At 41.2% G+C, this 24931-nt stretch overlaps 1 protein-coding gene across 4 annotated transcripts in view; it reads left to right on the forward strand.

Annotated features, from left to right (window-relative positions):
* BABAM2 (BRISC and BRCA1 A complex member 2) overlaps window positions 1-24931 on the forward strand; it is a 232233-nt gene that overhangs the window by 199741 nt on the left and 7561 nt on the right. For 3 of the 4 annotated variants that reach the window (XM_054992039.1, XM_054992059.1, XM_054992049.1), the window contains exon 11: window positions 3294-3447. The exons of the other annotated variant lie outside the window; for it this stretch is intronic. In XM_054992039.1, the coding sequence (XP_054848014.1) occupies window positions 3294-3447 (154 nt within the window). The remainder of the gene's footprint in view (window positions 1-3293; window positions 3448-24931) is intronic. 4 annotated transcript variants of the gene reach the window in all.

Here is a 24931-nt window from a genome sequence, read left to right on the forward strand (position 1 = left end):
CAACTGCTGGAGTGCGGTTCCCATAAACACCTTCCCAGCAGGGCACGACCAAGAGTGGGTCTTGCTGGGATGCCCCCTTCATCTTGATAGACAGATGCTTTGCAGCATCAGGAGGGATGGGGGCAGGGAGCTGGCCACCCCTTCACACTCATATGCACGGCCAGGTGAGGGAGGCCAGCCCTGTCCAGCCGCATGACCTAGGAGACAGCCCCCAGCCACGCTGGAGGGGCCAGCAACCCAGGCCCCTAGCGGGTCCCTCCCCTGCAGTGGGGCAGTTGCCACATGCCATCCTTACCATGGGCCACATGTCTGGGAGGGCATACCCCACCTGACGCTTGTTTGGGCAGTCCCCCCCACCCATATGCCATGACTGATGGGGCATGTGGTCCCCAGCTGTCTGCGCTTTGGGGGGTGGAACAAAGGCATCGACGAGCAGGGATTGCAGCCCACACATTGGCTGTGCCTTTGCTTGCCAATCATGCGCCTGTCATGGGGTGGTGCAGCCATTGGGGAATTGGGTTGCCAGGGGAATGGTGGGGCGTGCGCTCCCAGCTGTGGTTCATCACGCCTTACCAGGCTTAGCTGCTAGCGTGGTTCTCCTGCAAAAGTCTGTAGGGAGCAGGTAAGCGGTGCTGCAGGTGTGCGGGCACGCAGCCACCAGTGGCACAGCAGGCCTCAGGATGGTGCTGCCTAGCATTCAGTTGAAAACCAATACTCACTGTTAAAAAAACAACAGAAACAAAATGCGGTATTAAAACATAACAATATAAAAACTGCAGTAGACAAAGTTCTTTATATGTTAACTTAGTTTAGCAGCAGATGGAAATACGAACTTGTTGAAACTATTTTACAATATATAGCAGGAGGTATGGAACCAAACAATACAAAACATAGCAATTCAAAAACAAACAGGGAAGAGCCAGATTTTTAAAAATGATCATCACCAAATGACTGGGAAAATAATTTCCAGCTAATATGTAAAATGGAACTATGCAAATATCAGTGGGAGGAGGGAGTTCCACAGAAGTAGTGCCAGTACTAAAACATCCCTTGTAGGCTCCCACACCTCAGTGAATGGGCGTATGTTCAACAGGGATTCCGATGCTATATTTAATGCTTGTGCAGATTTGTATGGGAGGAGGTAGCTTTGTTTTGTTATAAGCTCAGATTATTGGGAAACTGTCTAATGTTGGCTTAGACTTTACCAGCAGCTATGAAGTACTCCACTGCTCATCAATAATAGTGTGCAATTTTCGTCTTCAGTTGCAGCTCCCCCATATCACATCCTATGCTGTTCCTAAGACTCTGCAGACTCAAGGAAGCAGTGTCTCAGGAATGCAAGGAACTGGAGAAAGGAGGAGGGGGCAGGAAAGACCAATTCTGCAAGTAGAACTCAGTTTGTGTTTCTCTGGATCTCATCCAGTGCTTTCAGACCACCAATTATTCAAATTTCCAGTGTACTAAGAAAGACACTTTAATGAGTCTCAAATTTCAATAGGAGTGAGTTCACTTGGGTGCATAAAATGCATGGAGATCACTACTGGAAAAGTGAACAAATAAAGTGCAGTGCCGCAAGATAAGCATGCTAATCTAGATGCTTCATGAGGACAAATGGAGACATGATGTGAAGAGATCTCTGAACAGATCTCCCATTATTTTTTTCAGGTTTAATAAGCAGTTGTGGGGGTCAGATTGAGGCTTCAGTGTGGGGGAGAGGTTTTCCCAACCTCAGGCACGCATACAAACTCCAGAGTTGCAGTTTGTCCTGCAAGGGGAAAGATCCCACCATCATATGGGTACCTGGTTTCTTCCTTCCTTCATGAGGTGAACAGTAGCTGTAGGGAGTGATTGCCATTGAGAAAATAGCATCAGTTAAATTATTAAACTCCCTTTCTGTTCAGATTTGTTTCCTGTCCCCACATCTGTTACTGAGCCTGAAAAATGATGAAGCAGGAGAAGATCCTTTCAAAGATCTCCCAACGTCATGTCTAGTTTTGTCCCAGGAAAGTGGTTTGTGGCATTATTCTTTGAAGTTTTATTTGCTAAATCAAAGTCAACATTTATGGCTACTCGTAACCACCGATTGTGACTTTGATTCAGTTCTTTAACTCCTTCCTTTCTCTCCTCTCTCCCTCATTTACAGATATTTAGGTATGTGTAAATTACTTAAGGCTTATAAAATAATTTGAATTCTTTGAATGAATGGAATCTATAATTAATCATAATGTTCCTGATCGTGAATGTTACATATATAGAAGCTTAGAAATTAAGCTGTAAGTACAGAATTGGGTGGATGTTAAATGTTGTTTGCTGAACTGACTTCTGTTTTATAAAATTGCAAGGTTTCAAAACACACCAGCAGATACTTTGCAGGAAAATAAAATAAAATAGATGGTATTGTTCATTGACCTCCCCCCCCACCCCCCAAAAAAGAAACCTTGAAACAGAGCTGTCTCTTCATTGGATTGCTCTAACTGAATAATAATCATATTAATATAGATTTGTCCTGTGGGTTCAAGCAATGCAATATGGGCACATCATGCACTGATCATTTTGAACTAATCTAGAATGGTGCATTGTGAGTTAGAGCTGCTGCTTCACCTGGAAAGAACACTCTCCATATGAGACATAATGGCAGAAGGCAAAGCCAGTAGCATAAGACATTAAAATGTAGAAAGAAGGGGTCATAACACAAATAGCCTACACTTTTTCCTAAAGTGTTTCAGAGGAGTTGGAGTTGGTGCACAAGATGGTAGGATAGGCTTGTTTCACAACGTTGACATAATAGTTATGTCAGTCACGTCACTCAGATCCCCATTATACTTGTGCATATACAGACAAGCACAGAGAGAAAGAGATAGCTATGATAGGTTTGCCTACCAAGATCAAGATATTCCCTTCTCATAGCAGTGCTGTTAGACACCAAATTGTAATAGAGACATTCAACTCTGAGTTTCTTGGGAGTGGGATCATCAGTGTTACATGACTAATGTCGGTCTAGTTTTAAAAGGTATTATCAGTTTGTTTTGTATCCTCTTGATGCAAGAACACTGTGAGTGAAGGTTTACACCAAAACTTTTAAAAATCACTATACACAGTACTATACACAGCGAGTACAGTAGGGTAAAGCTGGCCTTATTCCCCTGCCCTCTCTCCCCCCCCCCCCGCCCCAGCATCTATCTGGTTTGGGTGTTTCTTAATGTTTGAGTTCATTTCCAGTACTTTTCTTCAAGAAAGATAAAAGGAAGTCAGAATGAAAGCCTCTTATATGTCATCTTTTTCTTTCTTTGTAGTTGACCTGCCCTTGTACTTTCCTCGAGACCAGCCAACTTTAACATTTCAGTCTGTCTATCATTTCACTAGTAGTGGAGAATTGTATGCCCAGGCCCAGAAAAACTACCCCTATAGTCCACGATGGGATGGCAATGAGATGGCCAAAAGAGCAAAGTAAGTAATTTTTTAATGAGATGACTGTGTGATGTACTGGTTATTTAATGCCCTGTTTTTTTGAACTGGTTATGGTTTGACTCCAAAATAGTATTCTGCTTACAAGGGCATTTATGCAAACAGCCAGGGGGAGGACAGTTTTTTTCAGATTTCTCCCCCCTCCCCCATGTCATACCTCACACTGTTTGTAAAAGGGAACCCCCAATCTGCAGTAGCAGCATCTTGGGGAGTACAGTGGGCTGCCCCTGGAAGGGGGAGGTGTGACATCTATTTTGCAAGTGGAGCTCTGCTCACAGTTCTTTATACCCATCCCTAAGTGTCCATCAGATTTAGAAGAAAGAGAGACTACACATCTTTCTTCTACATAGTATTCTAGCTTCTTTTACTTCCTTCCCTTTCAAGTTCAGACTTCTTCCATGCAAAATCACAGCTACTTCACTGCCGTCCTCTGTAATCCAAGGTTGTTTCTCCCATCACAGCTCTTCTCCTTGGTGCAGCTTCTATATCTATGGGAAGGGAAGAGGCTTACTTCATTGGCCTGGAGATAGAAAAGTAAAGGAGGCACATTGTTAGGCAGGCCAGTAATTTAACCATGGGCAGCCTTCTTCCTCCTCCTTTCCCTTAAAGGACATGTTTGTACTGCCACCAAGCTGCCTATGCTCTGATGCCTACGTGGTAGAGGGAAAGGTTGCTAGGAAGGCAGTGTACAAAGACTCACATTCTACTGCCAGTTCATCACTTCTGTCATGAATCATTAGCTGCTATTATTATCATCGTTGTTGTTGTTGTTGTTGTGTGGGATCTCCCCTTTGTAGTTTGTGTCCTGGAATGGAGCAGGATTAATCAAATGCCACAACAATATTTGTTCTCTCCCTTGGTTCTTTGTTCTAAGGGCCCTTTATATGCCCTTTATATGCCATCAAAGTACCCTTATATGCCAAAGTAAAGCACCCTTATATGCCATCAAGGGCCCTTTATATGCCATCAAAGTACGAGGCTCTGTGCTTTAAGTGTGCACAACAGAGATCAGACAAATATATCCCCATACCAAATGCCCTGTCATCTGAGTTGTGGGTGTCTTGGCTGGGGTTTATGTAGGGCTTGGCAGGGGTGGGCTGCTTAGTCAGTCCTCAGCTGCACTAGTGTTTGATGGTGGAGTGAAAGATGGGGGCATTTTTTTCCCATTACATGGACGTGTGTGGGATTGATGTGACCGGTATGCCAGGGTTTTCAGTGAAGTATCATTGTGCTGTCATCAGTGCATATCTGAGGCTGGGAGAGGGGCTTAGAAAGCTGATTAAATGTTGCCCCTAACACCACCCAGATCTATGCCAATGTAGCAGTTATGTCCTGCAGTACCAGCAGGGTGGAATTAGGCACCAGCATATCTGACATATCTCTGAGATAATCTGATACAATATTTAACTGCCACCCTAAGGCCTTTTGGGCCAGGTCTTAGGATGGGGCTCTTACAAACTGAAAAGGAAACAGCTACTAGATAATTGTGAGCACGTAGTTCATCTTATTCTGAGGTGTGTGAGCTTATAAACAGGAAAAGTGTTATCACAGGTATATCAGGAGGATATGTATCCACACATGAACACACAAAGTTGTCTTGTACTGAATCAGACCATTGGTCCATCAAGGTCAGTATTGTCTGCTCAGACTGACAGAGGTCTTTCACATCACCTAATACTTTACCCTTTTAGTTGGAGATACCAGGGATTGAACCTGGGACCTTCTGCATACCAAGTCGATGTTCTACCACTGAGCCATAGCCCCTCCCAAAAGGCCCTCCTTGCACACTTGCCTGGACTGTGAACTGAAAGTAATCTGAGATACTGAACAAGTAGATTCTATGTTGTGTAAATTAGGGTCATCAAAAATTGATAACATCTCTGAAACAACCACTTGTGCAACTACTTCCGTTTATATTCCTTGTATTAAACAAGCATTCAGGGCTATATGAAAAGAATTGTACACCTGCACCTGTTTCCCCATTGTGCCAGACCAGTCTCTGAATTAGCCTGGCAAATTATTCCATTAATTGGTTATTGCTAAAAAATGAGCAGAATATGTAACTTTAAACTTTTAGGCATATAAAACTCTATAGATTATCTGAATTGGATTTTTAAAGCAACACAGTTAATGACAACCAGCTATGGTTGACTACTATTTTATAAAATCTGGAAGTGACAAACAGTGCTATTCCATGTGTTGAATGATAAACTACAGTGGGAATTGTTCAAGAAACTGCTTCATGAGAGACACCACCAGTTCAGGCATGCTTTCTTTTTATTGTCTTGGTTGGGTGTGGTGTTATTCTTTTGCCCTTACAGAATACTTGTATGGGTGTTATTCATAGGATCAAGGGAAAAGGTAAGAAACCATTATTGCTTCTCCCTCAAAAATATTGGACAGTACGCACAGAAGAGATAGGATAGCGATTTACCAGAGTGATTACAAATTCTCCATGTAAGAAACCTTTTAATGGCAGTTTAAGGAAATATCTAATGTTCATGAACCCTGTCTCTCTTCTGTACTTAATGGTCTCCTTACTAGTTGCTTCAGTTCTGTGAGGATTTTTTTACATAGCTTACAAAAACCCATTTTTCGGTATCATGATAGCTCTCTACAGACTCTGACAGAGTAAGCCCACATGGAAATCAAACTTCCATTAGATGTGAAACAAATAGCAACACCTCTTATTCAAGTTTGTCCACACTAGGAAAATGGGTTATGCTTGAAACTTCATTGAAGTTGTCTAAAATTTACATGGCTATGTATATATTGGAGAATCCTACTGATTGTAGAGGCCCAGGAAAATATTAGCATCTTCTTTATGCATCTTAAAATATATAGCTTTTACATTTTTTTTAATATATGTATTCTCAGAATCTTGGGTGATGCAAGTAAAAGTCATGGAATTACACTTTTTCACGCCTTCCTTTTCAGTTCTTCCAGTCAGTTTGCTGTTTTATATATTCTTGGCCTCTGATCATTTTGAAGACCAAGCACTATGAGCTGCTTACTGTTAAAGCGCTTCATTCAGTATAGCAGCAGTAGGGCCTGAGGGTTGAAAAGAACAAACAGCCTATTCTTAGCACTGACTTGCCATTCTTAGCATTGACTTTATCTACACTGCTTGAGGATTGATACCTGGGGCAGTTAATGAAAGACTCTCATGTGCCATCCTAAAGGCTGGCACTGTAGCTCTAGCACAGTCATCTCCAGTGTGGCATCCAGGGTACCATGGCACCCACCAATGTAATTTTCTGGTACCTGCTTGTTTCTTGAGTCTTGGGGGAAAAATCCAAAAGGTTCTTGAATGAAACTATTAACAAACCAAGGAGCTTTGAGTTGCTCCATAACTGCTGATAGAAGAGCAAAGCACTGAGGTCGTCCTAGGCAGGCAGGTTAACAGCCATGATTGGACATAAACCCAGCCTTTTTATGCCTCCCCCAGTGGGAAGGGGAAGCAGTGAGGTCCTATTTCATTGATGGAGATGCCTTCCATGAGCAGAGATTTAGTGTGGGATCTAGGCCATACTTTACTACTTAATATACCCACTTTGTGTTATCCTGAAATGCCTGCTTTTGGTGGGGAGGAAGGGAATGAGAGGGTTTTTTTTCTTTTCAGAGATTCAAAATTTCCCATATTGTTTCCTCTAGCTCTGGTTATATTAATTTTGTCTTCTATACATATTATTGGCTTTTCCCTGTATGTTCACTGTACAAGGTCTGATTAATCTTCTCTTCTCATAGACCTCACAAATTGGTCCACAATCTGCCACCAACCCATGTAGATGTTGCTGTACTATTGGAAATGACTTCTCAATGTACACTAAAGTGAAACTTGAGTCAAAATCATTTTAATCTGGAAGAGAAAAGATCTGAATATTTATTAGTTATGTTTAAAGTTTTTTAAAAAATATTTTGCCTCCTGTTGAATGTCCATATTTAACAAATGGTTGCACTAAAGTAATTTTGAAGCTGTTACATTATGAACATGTTCTTTGCCTGGAGAACCTGAGGACCACTTTTCATAAAAATTTAGAACATTTCTGCAAAAAAAATGTTCCATGTTGAGCAACCATGATTATATTTCTCTTTAATTTTAGTAATACCAGTAGTTTATTGTTCTCATATTGTTTGCCATGCCAGTAGCTTACCAGTTTAATTGCGTAATTCAAAATATTGTTTAAGAAAATTCAAATGTGCTTTTCTTATATTCAAAATGCCATCTTTGTTTGTTTGCCAGTTCCAACTAAACAAGTTTGCTTATGCTCCTCAAACTCCATGATTTCTTTTGCAAGCTTTCATTTTTGTTCTTTCTTCTAAGCAATACATATCCTTTTATAAAGGCTTTGTATGTAGGGAAGAGTTTGCAGTTATTTTATCATGAAATGTCCATGTCCCCCCCTTGTTTGTTTGTTTATAATCAATAGCTAGTACATTCACTATGCAAAGTACAATAATGAACAATAGGGCATTTGGGAAACAGATACAATAGGGAATGGTAGCAAAAAAAATTGTAAACATATTTGAAATTTTTTTAAAAAAATTGAAGGAGTCCATCAAAATCTTAACAAGAATCTGTCAACAGATATGGAAAATAAAACAATGGCCCACAGACTGGAAATGCTCAGTCTACATTCCAATTCCAAAAAAAGGGGATACCAAAGAGCGCAACATCTATTGGACTATTGCGTTAATTTCCCATGCAAGCAAAGTGATACTCAAGATTCTACAGGAAAGACTCTTACCATGTATAGAACAAGAAATGCCTGATGTTCAAGCTGGAGTCAGGAAAGGAAGAGGCACTAGAGATCACATCACAAATTTATGATGGCTAATGGAAGGCACCAAGAGATTTCAGAAGAAAATCAGCATGTGTTTTATAGATTACAACAAAGCTTTTGATTGTGCAGATCATAAAAAGCTATGGATAGTGTTAAAAGAAATGGGGGTGCCACAACATCTGATTGTTTTGATGCGCAACCTGGACAAGAGGCTACTGTTAGGGCAGAATATGGGGAAACAGAATGGTTTCCAATCAGCAAAGGTGTCAGACAAGGATGCATATTATCTCCCTACCTGTTCAACCTCTATGCAGAGTAAGTATATCATAAGGAAAGCTGGATTAGATGTAGAAAAAGCTGGAGTAAAAATTGGTGGAAGGAAAATTAACAATTTCAGATATGCAGATGATACTATGTTACTGGCAGAAAATAGTGAAGACTTGAAACAACTACTGATAAAGGTTAAAGGAGAAAGCACCAAAACAGGATTACATCTGAACATCAAGAAGACAAAAGTAATGACTACTGAGGAGTTACACAATTTTAAAGTTGACAATAAGGAAATTGAAATTGTACAAGATTTTCTATCCCTTGGCTCAATCATCAACCAAAAGGGAAACTGCAATGAAGAAATCAGAAGAAGATTGAGACTTGGAAGAGCAGCTGTGAGAGAGCTAGATAAGATTCCTAAATATAAAGATGTCTCTCTGGGAACCAAGATCAAGATAATCCAAAAGGTGGTATTCCCCATTACTTTGTATGGATGTGAAAGTTGGAGAGTGAAGAAAGCTGACAGGAAGAAAATGGATTCATTTGAAATGTGGTGCTGGAGGAGAGTTTTGCAGGTACCATGGACTGCCGGAAAAACAAATAAGTGGGTACTAGATCAAATCAAGCCTGAATTCTCCCTAGAAGCTTAAAATGACAAAACTGAGGCTATCGTACTTTGATCACATTATGAGAAGACAAGATTCTCTGGAAAAGTCAACAATGCTGGGAAAAGTAGAAGGCAATAGGAAAAGAGGAAGACCTGAAACAAGATGGCTTGACTCAATAAAAGAAGCAACGTTCTCCAGTTTGAAAGATTTGAGCAAGTCTGTTAACGATAGGATGTTTTGGAGGTCTTTCATTTATAGGATCGCCATAGGTTGGAGGCAACTTGACAGCATATAACACACACACAGCAAAAAAAAATTTAAACAAGCATAAAGCCAGGCAGGCACAGATATGAAATTTATCTGAAACAAAGTATAACTAATTTCTATAGCATGTTTAGCAGTGTGGAAACTTGCTAGTAGGCACATTTACAGTATCCAATACGATAGTGTCTAGTCCCTGTCCCTACAGAAGCATCTCTGAGGTATTCTTACAATACAGTCCTGTAATCTGGGTAGAAAGCCTTCCTGAATAATTCAGTTTTACATAGTTTACAAAAAGCTAGGAGAGTGGGTGCTTTCCTGACCACCTCAGGCAGTTCATTCCATAAGGTGGGGGCTACCACAGAGAAAGCACATGCATAGGCAGCTGTTGATTTATGTTTTCTGGATGTGCGTTTTGGAGAATTATATTTCATCACCATATAAATGTATTGGGTAGAATCCAAAAACCTGGGAGCTTAGCCTGGCTCATGGGACAGATCTTTACCACCCTCTACCTACTCAGAGCAAACCTCCCACCCTTCCTGAGGGCAAGGGAACCCCTATAAATGGCATGGGGGGGTCTGAAGTGGAAAGGGAAAATTGGTAGAATTCATCCCCCCTCCCTCATTTCACAAGCAGAATCATCCTTCTGTTTTCAGATTAATGAGTTTAGATGTACCTGTTGACTGTTTCTTTGGTGCACTGACAATCTTCCTTAATTGGAACATGATCTGAAACAGTTTGTGCCTCATCCTACTATATAAAAGGCAAGCCATATTGGCAACAACTAGACATGGGCATGAACCACATTACAAACGCAAAAAACCCATGAACTGCCTGATCGTCTGTTCGCGATCCAGCAGTTCGTGAGTGTCCAAGGCCAATGAACCAGCATTTGTAAGAAGCCTGGTTCGTTGCATCCATCCGCGGTTCGTGAAGCCAGACAGTCAGGCGCCATCAATCAATTCCCTTGGAAACGGAACCGGGGGAATGCCTGAACTCTGTCTGCACTCCTTCGGTCACCCTGGAAACCTGAATCGAAGCCCAGCTTACCTTGATCAGCAGGTCTTCCTTCCAACCATGGATCTGCAAAGTGGTTCCAACTTGGGAGAAGACACCCAGGGGAGGGAGGGGGGAGGGGTGTTCTGTAGCCATGGGCACTCCAATCTCATCCCTGCAAACCCTTCAAGTACACCCCTTGTACACTGGGCCAACGTCAACTGGTGGCTCTAATTGTATCAAGTGCAAGTTTCCTGGGGGCCTTGGATCGGAGAGGGTATGACTCCAAGATCCCTATTGCAATATTGACCAAACTGGGGTGCTAGCTGGAGGAGAGCCTGCTAAACACTCCCTGTGAATATGGGCTCTCTAAGTCCAACGGGGGCCGTTCTGACCCCCACGAACCCCGAACAGGTTCATCAGGGGGAAATGTTCATTGCAGTTTGTTAGTTCGGTTTCATTGGCGGCACCAAACCATGAACCGCAGGTTTGTTATTTTTTTCCGGTTCGTGCCCATGTCTAGCGACAACTCACTTTTTATCCTCATGCAGGCACATTGCTGGCAACTCTGACCTCGACACTGCTGTGAAGCACCCGCTTGCCACCAGGAGGGGGCCCGCTGAATTGACAGCCTAAGCACTCCTCCTCAGCATCCTCCCGCTCTGGTCTCCAGGCTGCTGCGAAGTGCCTGCTTGCCACCAGGAGGGGACCCGCTGAATCAGTTTTCTAGAGCCCATTGTATTTTTTTACACAATGGGCATTATTGCTAGTTTATACATAAACCAGGACTTTGTTTCTTTATTCTTTTTGACTTCAAGAGATATTAATGTCCATGGAATAATGGAGAGAAAATTGAAAGTATAGATTCAGTGGATAGATGGTGGGTAAAATAGAAGGATTTGAAGGATAAAGTCCTAAATAGGGATATGGAATTGAGAGGAGGCATTGGGAAGGCAGCAGTGATGAGAGGAAGGAAATGGAGGAAATTCAGATTTAAACTGCCCAGAGATAGTTTTAAAAGAAAATCAAAAGAGGATGCCTTATCATTCTCTCTGCACAATGGCTGTTTTTGCTGGAAAGGGGAATACTTGAAGACAGCTGCATGCTATCATACTGAAGCATACAGTTCATGGTGAACTGTGGTGGGTATAAAATATATAGCTAATTATGGGAAAATGGTGCTCATATTTGTGGTATAGATGTAAAGCAGACCCTGAATTTTCATTTCCATGGGAAAAGTTCTGTGTTTTTCTTTCCCTAAGTGGGCATTCAAGTCTATGTAAATAGAACATACTGTCTCCGCTTGCAATTTCATGAGGGAATTTTGTAAATAAATCTTGCCTGTTTGTTTGTGCATGTAATATTTAACAATTGGATACATTCCAACATAGTGTCTGTTCTCAGTTATGCCTTGTGCAGCTCTGTAAGTTCCCATGAGGCTTTAGTAAATCCTAGTAAAACCTGGTATAAACCATTTTTCCTAAGTCATATCCAGTCAATTATATTTTCAGTTCTACATGTGCTATGAGCCCAGTTAATATGCATTCCAAATGTCATATGAGAATAACAAAGGTATAACAGAATCCAATGTAGTTTGGATGCTGCCACCTGGCAGCTCTTTGCCTTTCACCACTGTAACAACTTCTGTTTTTTAAAACTGTGCCTTGGACCTTTATTTTAGTTCCTCCTTACATTACCTTAAACTTTTACCTCAGGACAGCCATGGTCACCACCAACACTCCTTTTATTTTCACTAACACAAAGCTTCAGGTGTTCTCTACTTTACCCCAACTTATACTGAAAGAATACCTTCCCTTTGGAGTTTGAAACCCACTACTAACACTACCTATAGTGTTTTGCCCTGTTCATTTGATCGATATATTGCTGTTTCCCATAAGGTTTTCTCAGGCACCAGAGGCTTTCTCCTTGGAGCTCTTCTGTTTAACTGTTATTATAGGAAGGCTTGATAAAGATGGTAGTATGACAGAACAGTCAGTACGTGCGAGCAGATGTGAGATAAAAAAGGAATAATTTCTTGCTTAATCAGAAGTAGAATTTATTTATAAGAACACAAGTGTGTTGGTTGCAGACTTTTGATAAGCATATTGGTTTCAGAATAGCTTAGTGGTTTCATACATAGTTATATATTCTCAGACCGAGACACAAAAACTAATTTTTCACACAGATCTTCACTAACTGAATAAACATATCTTCTCATCCACACAGACATAGTTTCACTCAGGCCTTTCCACACAACTTGCCTGACCTAGATAGAATAACTCAGATACATAATTACTGACCCAGGCTTCCACACAGTTTGTCTGACTCAGTTAGAATAACCCCTCTCTAAGATACACAAAGACTCACAGAAAAACTTTCCCTCTGTTCTCAGACTAAAACTGCAGTTCACTCCACGCCCTAGGGTACATCTACTAGCCAATCATATCACACTTCACTCATCCACCCAGCCCCCTTCTTCTCACCTCAGAGACCCACTTTTAAACCCACAGTAACAAATATTAAAAACCCCACATTAACCAGTAGAAATAAAATATAAAAACATTACTAGCAAAAACAGGATACATTTTTAAAGGAAGTCTTGTAGCACCTTAGAACTTACAGATTTATTGTGGTGGGATGTTTTGTGGATTAACCCACTGCATCAGATGCATGAAGTGTATCCTCATTTGACAGATATAACATACAAGATGTATATGGGGGGGGGGGAATGTAAACAGTGGGGCCAGGAGGTATAGTATGTCATGTTTCTATATAATGCTCAAATGTAATTGTCTCTAAATTGCAAATTAATCCGGAATACATACATACATAAATACATACATACATGTGTGGGTGTGTGTGGGTGGGGAAAGGGTGGAGAAAGGTGGCAGTGAGGATAGAAGCCAGAGGAAAAAGCAGGGACCAGTGAGGGTATTTCCTTATGAGTGTCTCACAGGTCTTCTCTTGTCTAATTGATTATTTGACTATACACGGAAGACCTCATTAGAAGCAAGTGTACTAAGATTTCTTCCATGAATCAGAAGTGGATTTCAAGCTATTGTTCACTTAATAAAAATGAATTTACTGATGGGATAAAATGCCTTTGACATGAGTCAAAATAAAATAAAATGGCATTTTGTTGAAATACCGCACAATATATAATTAGTCAGCTATTTAATACGTAAATAATATAGCAATGTTAATAACAAAATCAGCTTTAGATGTATAGATGATGTTGTAGGGATAAACAGAAAACCAGGAGACCAAAAATAAATGTTGCTAATGGCCTGTAATTGAACAACAATTTCTAGTGCAGTAGAATCTATGTACATTTGCCACAGTGGGTGGCAATACAATTGACTCTGGCTAGTCAGATCACATTTTTTCCTGTACATTTTGAAAAGTGTCTTCTTGGATAGTTGAGTGCAGCTCTTAAGACATGGTATGTTGGTTTCTGACAGGTGCCTGCCAGGGATCTTCAGTGCTGTCATGCATAATGTGTATTTCAGCCAAATTAGGAGGGTTAGGAAACTTATTTCTGGTCACTTCTCATTAAATCTTTGACTGTGGCAAGGAAAAACAATTATTAAAGATGTATTGCCATGGTAGGAAATATGTATATGTGAAATGTTTGACAGAATAAAGATTTTTCTGCATAATGAATATACTATATCTAAGTGGTGCATCTCAGCATCATACTTATGGAAATCTATAGAGTAGAAGGGTTTTGTTTATCAAATACAGAGGATATTGCAAATAGATTAATTGCTTTCTTCACTAAATTTTTAAGAACCATATGCTAAATAGTGGGTATTTTAATGTAGTTTTAATATTTAGACATTGATACTCTTTAATTTATGACTGATATATTGGAATGTTTTCAGGATTATTTATATTCCTTCAACAAGGTCTTTTTCTTTCTAGACACTAAATATGGCTAACCAAGGGTTGGCATCTTGAATGAAGGCATGCATCTTGTCTTTAGCTGTCACAGACTCTGGTGACCTGAGTCACCATTCTAAGCTTATATGTTGAAGAGCTCTTCCTGATTACACTTGGTTTCAACTATAAATCTTTCTTAGAGTAAGGGTCAAATATTTTCATACTGAATATTGTATATCTTTCATATGAACCAATAGTACCCGAGCTAAATATTTGCATGGTGACAAAGAATTTTGGGTGATTCTCATCTTCATAGAGGACTGTGTTCTGACTAGTCTCCAAAAATATAAGGAAGTTAAGAAAGCAGAAATAAACTTGCAACTCCGAAAAAGTGAAACAGAAATAGTTTATATTCTACAGGGCAGTAAGCAGCTGGTTGATAGAACCAAAGTTATGTATATGCAATGAGGCAAATGTGAAGAAAGTATAGAAAGGCTAATCCTTGATAAGGGTGCTGGAAATATGTATTTGAGCCTTAAAAATGGAAGTAAAGCACATTTTGCTGCTAAAATTTTCAAAAGACAGAAGTAACCTCTAAATATTTTACTCCTAATATGGAACATTTGAATAACAGTTGAATAATTTTAATGCAATTTTTGCTATAACCAAAATATATACATTAATGTTCCATAATGGTATTAATCATAAGTAGAGATGGGCACGAACCGCATTACGAACTTCAAAAACCCACGAAATTGGTGATCGCACGATCGCGATCCGGCGGTTCGTGATTGTTCACGGCAAATGAACCAGAGTTCGGGAGATGCCTGGTTCGGTGTGTTCAGCCACGGTTCAGGAAGCCAGACAGTCAGGCGCCAGCAATCAATTCTCCTGGTAATGGAGCCGGGGGAATGCCTGAACTCTGTCTGCGCTCCTTCTGTCACCCTGGAAACCCGAATGGAAGCCCAGCTTACCTTGATCGGCAGGTCTTCCTTCCAACCATGGAGCTGCAAAGCGGTTACAAGTTGGGAGAAGACACCCGGGGGGGGGGAGGGGGTGTTCTGTAGCCATGGACACTCCAGTCTCATCCCTGCAAACCCTGATAGGCAGCTCTGATGGCCAAACACAGACCTCCTGCATTGCTCAATGGAACCTGTGCTTATAAATAGCCGTGGGCTCCCAGGCTGGATTTCACTTTCAGCGAGTAGTGGAGTGGGACAGAGCTCTTGCTTGCCACTTGCTAGCCTTTGGGGAGAGAGACAGAGTATAATTGAGCTTGGATTTTTGTGGGAGTTTCCTGGGAGCCTTGGATTGGAGAGGGCATAACTCCAAGATCCCTTTTGCAATCTTGTCCAAACTTGGGTGATTTACAAACAACAGAAGCTACTCCGGAGATACAATTGCTCACATACAAACCAGCTGTCTGGAGTAAACAATATATACAAAATATCAAGCTTTTAATAATTCATATAAAGTGCAAAAGTGCTTCAGTGCTAACAGTCAATAACATCAATCAGTCCAATTGTTAACATATCCAACTGGTGGAAAAGTACAAAGACAGTTTAATATACTCTCCAGAATGCACGCAGGCATTCAGTGATATATCGAGAGAATTGTAGGTATCAGTCTCCGGAGCATACGCTTGCAAAAATCCACGTTTAAGTTCACATTTAAATAAACATGCCACGGTGTAATCTCAATATCCTACAGTCTCTAGAATGCAAGCATTCAACAACTTGGGTAATGGCTGTAGGAGAGCTTGCAAAACACTCCCCGGGAACATGGGCTCTCTAAGTGCCACGGGGGCCATTCCACGCCCAGTGAACCGCGAACTGTGAACCAGTTCGGCAACGGAAAATGTTCGTTGCGGTTCACGATCTCGGGATCGTCGTTGGTACTGAACCGCGAACCACTGGTTCATTAAATTTTTTTGGTTCGTGCCCATGTCTAATCATAAGAATCATAATCCTAAACACTGTTACTCCAGTTGATTTCAATAGGCTTAGACTGAAATAACACTGTTTAGGGTTGCATTGTTTATCTCTCACCACCTCTGTTTGATTCATTTCTTGCAACACCCCTCTAAAAAACAGCAGCTCAGCATGAGTAACTTCCAAACACTTTTCAAAGCTGACACAAAGATTGCATTCAGTTTCTCTGCAGTCTTCCTGTCATTTTTTAGCAATCCTTAATTTCATCCCTTTGTTGTCCATGAGAACCTCTGCCTCCTGGACTAGTTTTCTATTTGCGATGTTCATTTGTTTTGCTACATCCTGCAATCTTTCTTATTTACCTTGCTTGAGCAATACTTCCACTTTTTAAAGGCAGCTTTCTTGCCTCTTACTGCTTCCTTGGCTTTGCTTGTCAGCCATGCTGATATGCTCTTAGATATGATGCTGCCTTTCCTAAAGTGCAGTTTACTTCAGACTTTAGTGGAGTATGGATTACGAGGTATTTGTATTCACATGAATTCAAGGCCTGGAAAGGAAAAAGCATACAAAACAAATACTAGGAATTCGAGCATGTAAGTACTTCTAGCTCAAACTCTGGCATATTTTATTTTATTGTTTTATTTTATAAATTTCTGCAAATAGTAACCATGCATAACATCATATGACCAGAAGGAGGGGCGCTATTCCCTCAGTTCTCTTTTTGCTACCATAGACAGAAGGTCTCTATTGCTGTTCTCCTCTTTCCCCTCACTTTATCCGTGAGAATGAGGAAAATTATTTCTCTTAAAAGTTTTTAACTATCAATAGTTATTCTAATGAAGAATGATACTACATTTAAAGAAGAAAAGTTTCTGTCTTTCCCTTCATCGTTATGGCTCAAGAGAGTCCTCTTCAAAATGCTGGAAAATGCCATCCTGATTAAAGGCAGCTGCTCCCTCCATGGCACCCTTGATTACCAAGGGCTAAATCCAGAGGTGTGATCAATCAGAGCACCCCACAATGGCTGTCTCCAAGGCTGTGTCTTTGTGCCATCCTTATTGCTTCCCTGGCACCCTTGAATACTAAGGGCTGTCCAGAGGTGTAGCCTCCTCACAACAGCTCTTTCTTCAAGGCTGCAGCTGTGCACCAGCCTGATTAAAGGCGCTTGCCCCATTTGTTCCAAGGGAAGAAACCTGGAGATGTGGTCTGACAGAGCCCTTGGTTCAAAGGCTCTTTTATCCAAGGTTGTTTTTGCTGCACAGATTTCTCTTCTAGCAGTACAAGGGTTTATTTCGCATACTGTCTGTCCTTCCTTTGGCCCTGTCATGCCTGTTTCATTTTTTTTCATTATTCTGGTGTGGATCTACCATGTTTTCACTCCCACTAATGAATTCAGCAGTTTGGGCCAGCTCTTTTTTCTTGCACTATAGCAGTAGTCTGTTTTTTCTGTCAACTGCTGCTTCTTGTCTACCATATCTTGCACCTCTAAGTGGGTAAGAGTCTCTACTGAGGCTATAGCAGGACTTGGATTCTGCTTCTTGTGCTATTGATTATGTTTGGGACTCAAATGCTCTAAACTTTCCTCTTTCTTATTGGATCTCCAATTGAATCTTCCAAGTAGGGGTGTAACCCCTTGTTAACTTTTTGCAACCCCTGGTGCTTCAGTTTTAGTGCACAGCACTTCTGCCTGTGGAATGCAGACATTTTATGTTCCTCCATTCATAGAATTCCACAATGTTAATGTGTCCAATGCCCTGGCCAGGATTCCCTACCAGGGGTTGGCTTTCAACCCTTGTGTCTCGAAATTCTATCAGTTATACTAGTCATTCAGGTTTCAAGAGAGACCTGGTAGGCTTTAAGAGAGACTTCGTAGTATCCTCACACAGTCCTTCCATTGTGGGTTGGTAGAGGCTATCACATTCTCTCTTGAGTGCATAACTATTCAATGCCCTTTACCTCTCCACAAAGTGTTGTTTTTCCCTTGCTGCATTCCTGCTTGTACTTTGTCAGGGACACTTTTAGAGAGCTCCCTGTTTCTTTAGAAGCACCTCTGCATGAATGTTAATGAGATGCTAAGCATCTGTTGGGAAGGTGGTCCTCCATAGTCTCTTACTGTGAGAGCTTCACACACACCTCCTTCAGTAAGTGTGTTTGTTACTCTCCCAGAGTGGGACTGCACAGAAGCCATGAAAATAAACACAGGGTTGTACTTACCTGTAACTGTTGTTCATCGAGTGGTCTTCTGTGCAGGCACACATCCCTCCTTCCTGCCCCACTGTGAACTCCCTGGAACCTTAGAGGGTGGCTACAAGTGACTTTCTTCACATGGAGAACACTAGTTTTTTCTTGCAAGGTTAGCTGGGAAGTGAAGTCCAGGTAGTCCTTCCCCTCTCTGTTAGAATCACTGCCTGAAGAGCCACAAGAGGGCTTCATTTGGGGGCGGGCAACTGCTAGTTTCTCCCAGGGCATCCTGCAGGCTGCCTGCTCCTGGGGAGCTGCTCTGGAGAAAGCGACCGCATGGGTGAAGCTTCAGCCACAGCGACAGTGGAAGGATCTGCTGCCCGCCCCCAAACGAAGCCCTCTTGTGGCTCTTCAGGCAGCGATTCTAACAGAGAGGGGAAGGACCACTCGGACTGCACTTCCCAGCTAACCTTGCAAGAAAAATCTAGTGTTCTCCACATGAAGAAAGTCACTTGTAGCTTTGCTCTTAGTTTCTGAGAGGTCTCCAGTGGCGGCATGGAGAGAACTGAGGGAATAGCTCCCCTCCTCCTGGTCGTGTGATTTTTTTGGCAGGAAAGCACCAAATGTTCTAGAATGCTCTGGAAAACTTTGTATGACCTCACTCCCTGCCATTTTCTGGTTGGCTTTGCCTCCTGTGACAGCCAGTTTGTAGTTGTTTCCACCTCCCACAGCAACCATTTTGTATTTGTGCCCACCACCCTGTGTCAGAATCCAAAGGTGCCAGCAGTCTCAAAAAGGACCCTTTATCTAGATTCATGACAATTGCTTGCATTTTCTAGAAGATACATGTATAATAAAAGAAGGACATTTTTAAAGAATAATTTTGATGAACAAACCCAACAGGATGCTATACCTCAAAACAATCCACACACTTCTTTCTAAAGCATAGAGAACAGCTTAATTTGCATTTTATGGCTCATATGCATAGGCAAAGACAATAACCACTAAAGAAATGTCATTTATGGCCTTGTCTCCTTTGTTGAGCATAAAAGGAGCAAATTAAACTAGATTAAAAATAGCACAAATGTTAATCTGAATTAATGCAGATGCTAACTTGAATGGAAGTTAATATTAAATACTTGCAGGCAGTGTTAAATGTATTTTAAATTTTGATGTGACCTTGGGTTGCTCATGAACTTAGTTTATGAGGTCACTGTAAAAAATATAAGACTCTTTTTTGGATCACAGGAACAAAAAGATGAGGTATAATAATATGTTAATGTTCCATTTAAGAGTATTATGAAATGTAACCTATATACCAAAGCCACAACTGAAAGAAGAATTTATCTAAATAAGTACTATAAAATTAGACAGCATTTTAAACCTCTCCATATATTAATTTAGAAACAAAAACGTTTTATCCATTTGTGAAAGGAACAACTTTGAGTAAGGGTCACCAAAACAAAGAGAGTATTTTTAAACTTCCTATTGATAATCCCCCATTTATGAGGTTTCCTTTTCTGAAATAAAATGTAGCCATGCTGAACTTTTGAGACATTTTTTTATATATAAATGCTGAACAATAGCACTGTGATCACTATTCCCAACTTGTCTTAATAACACCAAAACTTTACATCTACTCTTGAGCACCATTGAGGACTGAGTGCTTGGTGATGGAAAGTGCCATCAAGTTGCAGCCAACTTATAGCACCCCCTTCTGGGGTTTCAAGGCAAGAGACTTTCAAAGGTGGTTCGGTATTGCTAGCCTCTTCATAGCAGCCCTGGACTTCCTTGGTGGTCTCCCATCCAAATATTAACCAGCTTTCTCACTGAGACTCTAGGTAGATTATGTAGTATAAGTCAATACGATCAACAGCTGGTACATTCAATAAACAATGCAGTAGGGTATGCAAATGCAAACTGGCAGAATAAAACAAGCAGCAAACCAGTACAGAGTTGAGACAATGCTGAAAAAAAGCATAAGCAATCAAACCTGATATATTAACATAGAAATCACCCAGTAGGAATATACTTACAGCAACAGACAGGATTCAGTAGTATAGTCTACAGTCCTTATCCCTTTATCTTTGAACCATTTCCTTACAGTGCAATCCTCCTCCCTATGTAAAAAAAGCCTTCCTGAATAATTCAGTTTTGCATAGTTTGCAGAAAGCCTGGAGAGTAGGAGCCTTCCTAATCAGGGAATTCCAAAAGGTGGGAGTCACATTGGAGAATGCACATGTACTAGCAGTTATTAATTTAGCCTGTTTGCAGGGTGGCACCTGCAGAAGGCCTTGTTCAGATGACTTGCTGCTGTGGCAGAGCATAGGGAGAGAGGCTGTCCTGCAGATATGAGGCACCAAGGCCATAAAGAGCTTTGTATGTGATAGCCTGTTTTCCAGGGGTCATTTCCTAGAAAAAGAACTGCAGGAACTCATTAGCATATCTCATTAGCATATGCCACACACCCTGACATCGCCGGAAGTGTGTCAGAAGGCACCATCCACCTCTCAGGCCCCGTTCCCCCAAAATCTCCAGGTATTTCCTTAAAGCAGAATGACCTCAAAGCAGCTTACCCTCTGGAGAGCCAGCTCTGCTTGCTTGCATGCACGCATGCACTCTCTCTTGCAAGTCACAAATGAAAATAAAGCAGCAAGCCCCACTCGGCTTGCACTCATTCACTCATTTTCTCTCTCTCTCCCCCTCTCACGAGTCACAAATGAAAATAATGCAAACAGCAGAGCAGAATGAATTCAAAGCAGCTCACGTTCCTTTGGAGCCCAGCCCCACTTGGCTTGCACTCACTCACTCATTGTTCCTTTGAAGCCCAGCCCCACTCGGCTTGCACTCATTCACTCATTTTCTCCCCCCCCCCCTCACGAGTCACAAATGAAAAAAAAGCAAGCAGCAGAGCAGAATGAATTCTAAGCAGCTTACGTTCCTTTGGAGCCCAGCCCCACTTGGCTTGCACTCACTCACTCACTCATTTTCTCTCTCTCCCCCCCACCCCTCTCATGAGTCACAAATGAAAATAAAGCAAGCAGCAGAGCAGAATGAATTCTAAGCAGCTTGCGTTCCTTTGGAGCCCAGCCCCACTCAGCTTGCACTCACTCACTTTCTCTCTCATTTTCTCTCTCTCCCCCCCTCCACGAGTCGCAAATGAAAATAAAGCAAGCAGCAGAGCAGAATGAATTCTAAGCAGCTTACATTCCTTTGAAGCCCAGCCCCACTCGGCTTGCACTCATTCACTCATTTTCTCTCTCCCCCCCCCCCCACAAGTCACAAATGAAAATAAAGCAAGCAGCAGAGCAGAATGAATTCTAAGCAGCTTACGTTCCTTTGAAGCCCAGTCCCACTTAGCTTACACTCATTCACTCATTTTCTTTCTTTCTCTCTCTCTCTCTCTCTCCCACGAGTCACAAACGAAAATAAAGCAGCAGAGCCTGCTGCTAAAGACGAGGACAGCCAGGAGGAAAAGGAATCACGTGGGCGGGGCCAAAACCCACGTGACCTCTTTTCAGAGCTACCGGAACGCTGTTCCGGCACGTTCCGCCTCCAAATGAGCCTTGCTGTTTTCTATCCTGTGCCTGTTTAAATAATATGAAACATTTTCATGGGACATGAATGCTCTTGCTGCAGCACTTACAGAATCCCAACCAGCCCTAGCATTCAGGCTTGATTCCACAATGGTGGTTAAGGTAGCTTAGACCCAAGTCTACCTTCCACTACGATGTCTGTGTTTCTAGTAATGGAGATTGTGGTGAGCATTTATTCCAGCATCAGTTTTGTGAATTAGATTTCACTTCTTCGGATACATTTAAAATGAGCTGTGACTCACAAAAGCTCATACTGGAAAAAATGGTGTTAGTCTTTCAGGTGTCACTGGACTTCTGTATGATTCTTTCCTGTTGTGAGTATGTATGAAAGTAGATGTGTCTGCATATATCTTGGAGGCAGTACAGATCTCTTGACTGGGGCTTTCACAAGCCTGGAGTTGACTTTGCACATGAGTTTCAAGATCTTTTTTTCCTGAGCTGCAGCATAAGCCAATCGTTCTCTGACTTAGTCATCCTGTGTTTTTATTTTGACTGTTTATTAGAAATAGTAAGAAAGCTGGCCTTTTAAAGGAATTATATAAGCTTCTTTCTTTCTTTCTTTCTTTCTTTCTTTCTTTCTTTCTTTCTTTCTTTCTTTCTTTCTTTCTTTCTTTCTTGTGACTCATACTGGTGGTGGCAGTGTTGAGGCCATATATGTAACGTTAATAGCCATGAAAGACCTAGAAACATATCTTCCAGGGCCCACTTTGTTCTTGATTCCTTTTCTTCCCATGTGGTGACAATTACCATGAAAGGAATTATATGCACACTGCCTAAAGTCTGTCTCCTTTGGAAAAAATATACATTTGTCTTGTACATCAAACAAGATGGGATGCAGTTTTTATTTGATTTTATTTATTACTCTTTCCCTCTACTCTTTTTCCAAAGAACCCAGGACAGCTTACAGATTGTTCCCAGGAAGTCATCAGTGTAGTACTATGCCAGAATACCAAGGTGCATGGCAAGAACTGCAGTACTTCTGCCCCATTTTCCATATATAGGATGTTGCTTTTGTCACAGCCATGTACACCCGTCTGCCGCTGTAACTAAAACAGTGACTTAGGATCAGTTTCTACATGTTATATTTTACCTTCATCACTTGACTACATTTTATAAATCAGTATTCTGATTTATAAATGAGTATTCTGATTTTGTCTGTCTTTTAGAACAATCCCCACCCCTGGTGTGTCTGGGTTGCTGCTTCTGGGAAGGTGGCGACTTTGTCTTTCAGAGCATCGTATTATCCATCTTTTGTACTTTTAAAGGTTAATTACTGGGAGTTGCACAAAAACAGCCAGCCAGACTACGTGTGGTCAGGGAAGGGCTGGCCTTCTCCTCATCAAGTGCCCCAGAACAGACTGCTGTGGGTGGCAAGCATTTTCAAAACAAGTTTTCTTTGTTTCAGGACAAGTTTCAGCAAGAACAGGGAACTATAAAGCTTTGAGAATTACCAGTCTGAGCTTCAAAAAGTGTATAGTCAGAGGGATTTACAAGATTCTGGATGCATTTTGTGGCCACAGTGTTGACATCCTTTATGTAACATGACATTATTATGAATTGCCAACAGTGTAATTATAGCTTGAGATGAATAGGTCAAAGGCACCAAGCCTTACGATCTCTGGCCAGATATGCCTCGTGTTTAATTTTTCCTTTCACCTGATATACAGAGGAACAACTCTCCTCATTTCCTTGGCCTGTATGGTTTTCTTGGTCAGAAGAAAGAGACAGAAGAAGATTTGATACTGAAAGCCTCTTAACTGGGATGGTTAGGTGCATTAGGATTGTCAGGTGCTGTGTGCATTTATTTGTTTGTTCGTTTATCATATTTGTATTCCGCCCTCCCCGCGAGCAGGCTCAGGGTGGATAACAACATTTAAAACATTTAAAACATTCCATATTAAAACATTAAAAACATCATACAAATATATCATACAAAAATAGCAGCACTCTTTTTCCTGATGGCAGCAATACAATTAATAACAAATAATACAACAGTACAACTGAATATAGCAGCAGCTTAAAAAACAGTGGCGGGCAACTTTCACAGGGAGGGCTGTGAAAGTTTCACAGGCATGAGTGGCTTTGAGCAAGAAACACAAGGTAATAAGATTTCAGTACTTGGTAATATCACACGGTTGTGATGTGCTCATATTACTGTATTTTCCATTTAGTTAATTAAAATATATCTGTATCTCATCTTTCTGTCTAAGAGACCATCACTTCAGCCAACAGTAGTTTTTTTTAAAAAAAACATAAAATAATGCAGAAAAAAGAACAGTGGTGCAGTCAATAACCACTAATCAGCAGTATCTCTAGTCATTATTCAAGTTCCACTTACTCCAGAAGCCAAGTTTTCACCAAGTGGCAAAACACTAATAATGAAGAAGCAAAGCACACTTCCCTCTGCAGGGCATTTCAAAGTCTAAGTACTACCCCCCCCCCCCCAAAAAATCTTGTTATGTGACTACTCACTAAACCTCAGCTGGTGGGGCACACAGTAGGGGCCTCTCTGCTAACATGAGGAACTAGGTATTTTGAAAGGATCTTCTAACACCTTATCTACTGTTGTCAGTCAGCATCTAACTATAGTTCTGTAATGAATGTAGGAACAAAAGTTGTTGCTTAACGTAGTATGCTTAGTATGCTCAGACCTGTGTTAATTTGATTAGGTCTGTATGCTGTTCTGAGCAGAGTACTCTACTCATGAAGAAGAGATAGGTCAACAAAAGCAGGATATCCTTTGGCAGCCAAGCTCTTGTCCCTAATGCTTTTAAAGAACTGTAGAGCTGTGACTTTTCTGTGTCATTTGGGATGGAGCAAGAAAGCATTTACTATCTTTTCAGTATAAGAAAGGTCAGATGAGTTGTGTTTTCTGTAAACAAAATGTTATTTGCAGGTGTAGCTAACCCTTTTAAAGCTAACTTCTGTTGTAAAGTTGAGAGAATAACCCACTC

This window comes from Eublepharis macularius, chromosome 1 (assembly GCF_028583425.1).
Source record: "Eublepharis macularius isolate TG4126 chromosome 1, MPM_Emac_v1.0, whole genome shotgun sequence".
In the NCBI taxonomy this organism is placed as follows: domain Eukaryota; kingdom Metazoa; phylum Chordata; class Lepidosauria; order Squamata; family Eublepharidae; genus Eublepharis; species Eublepharis macularius.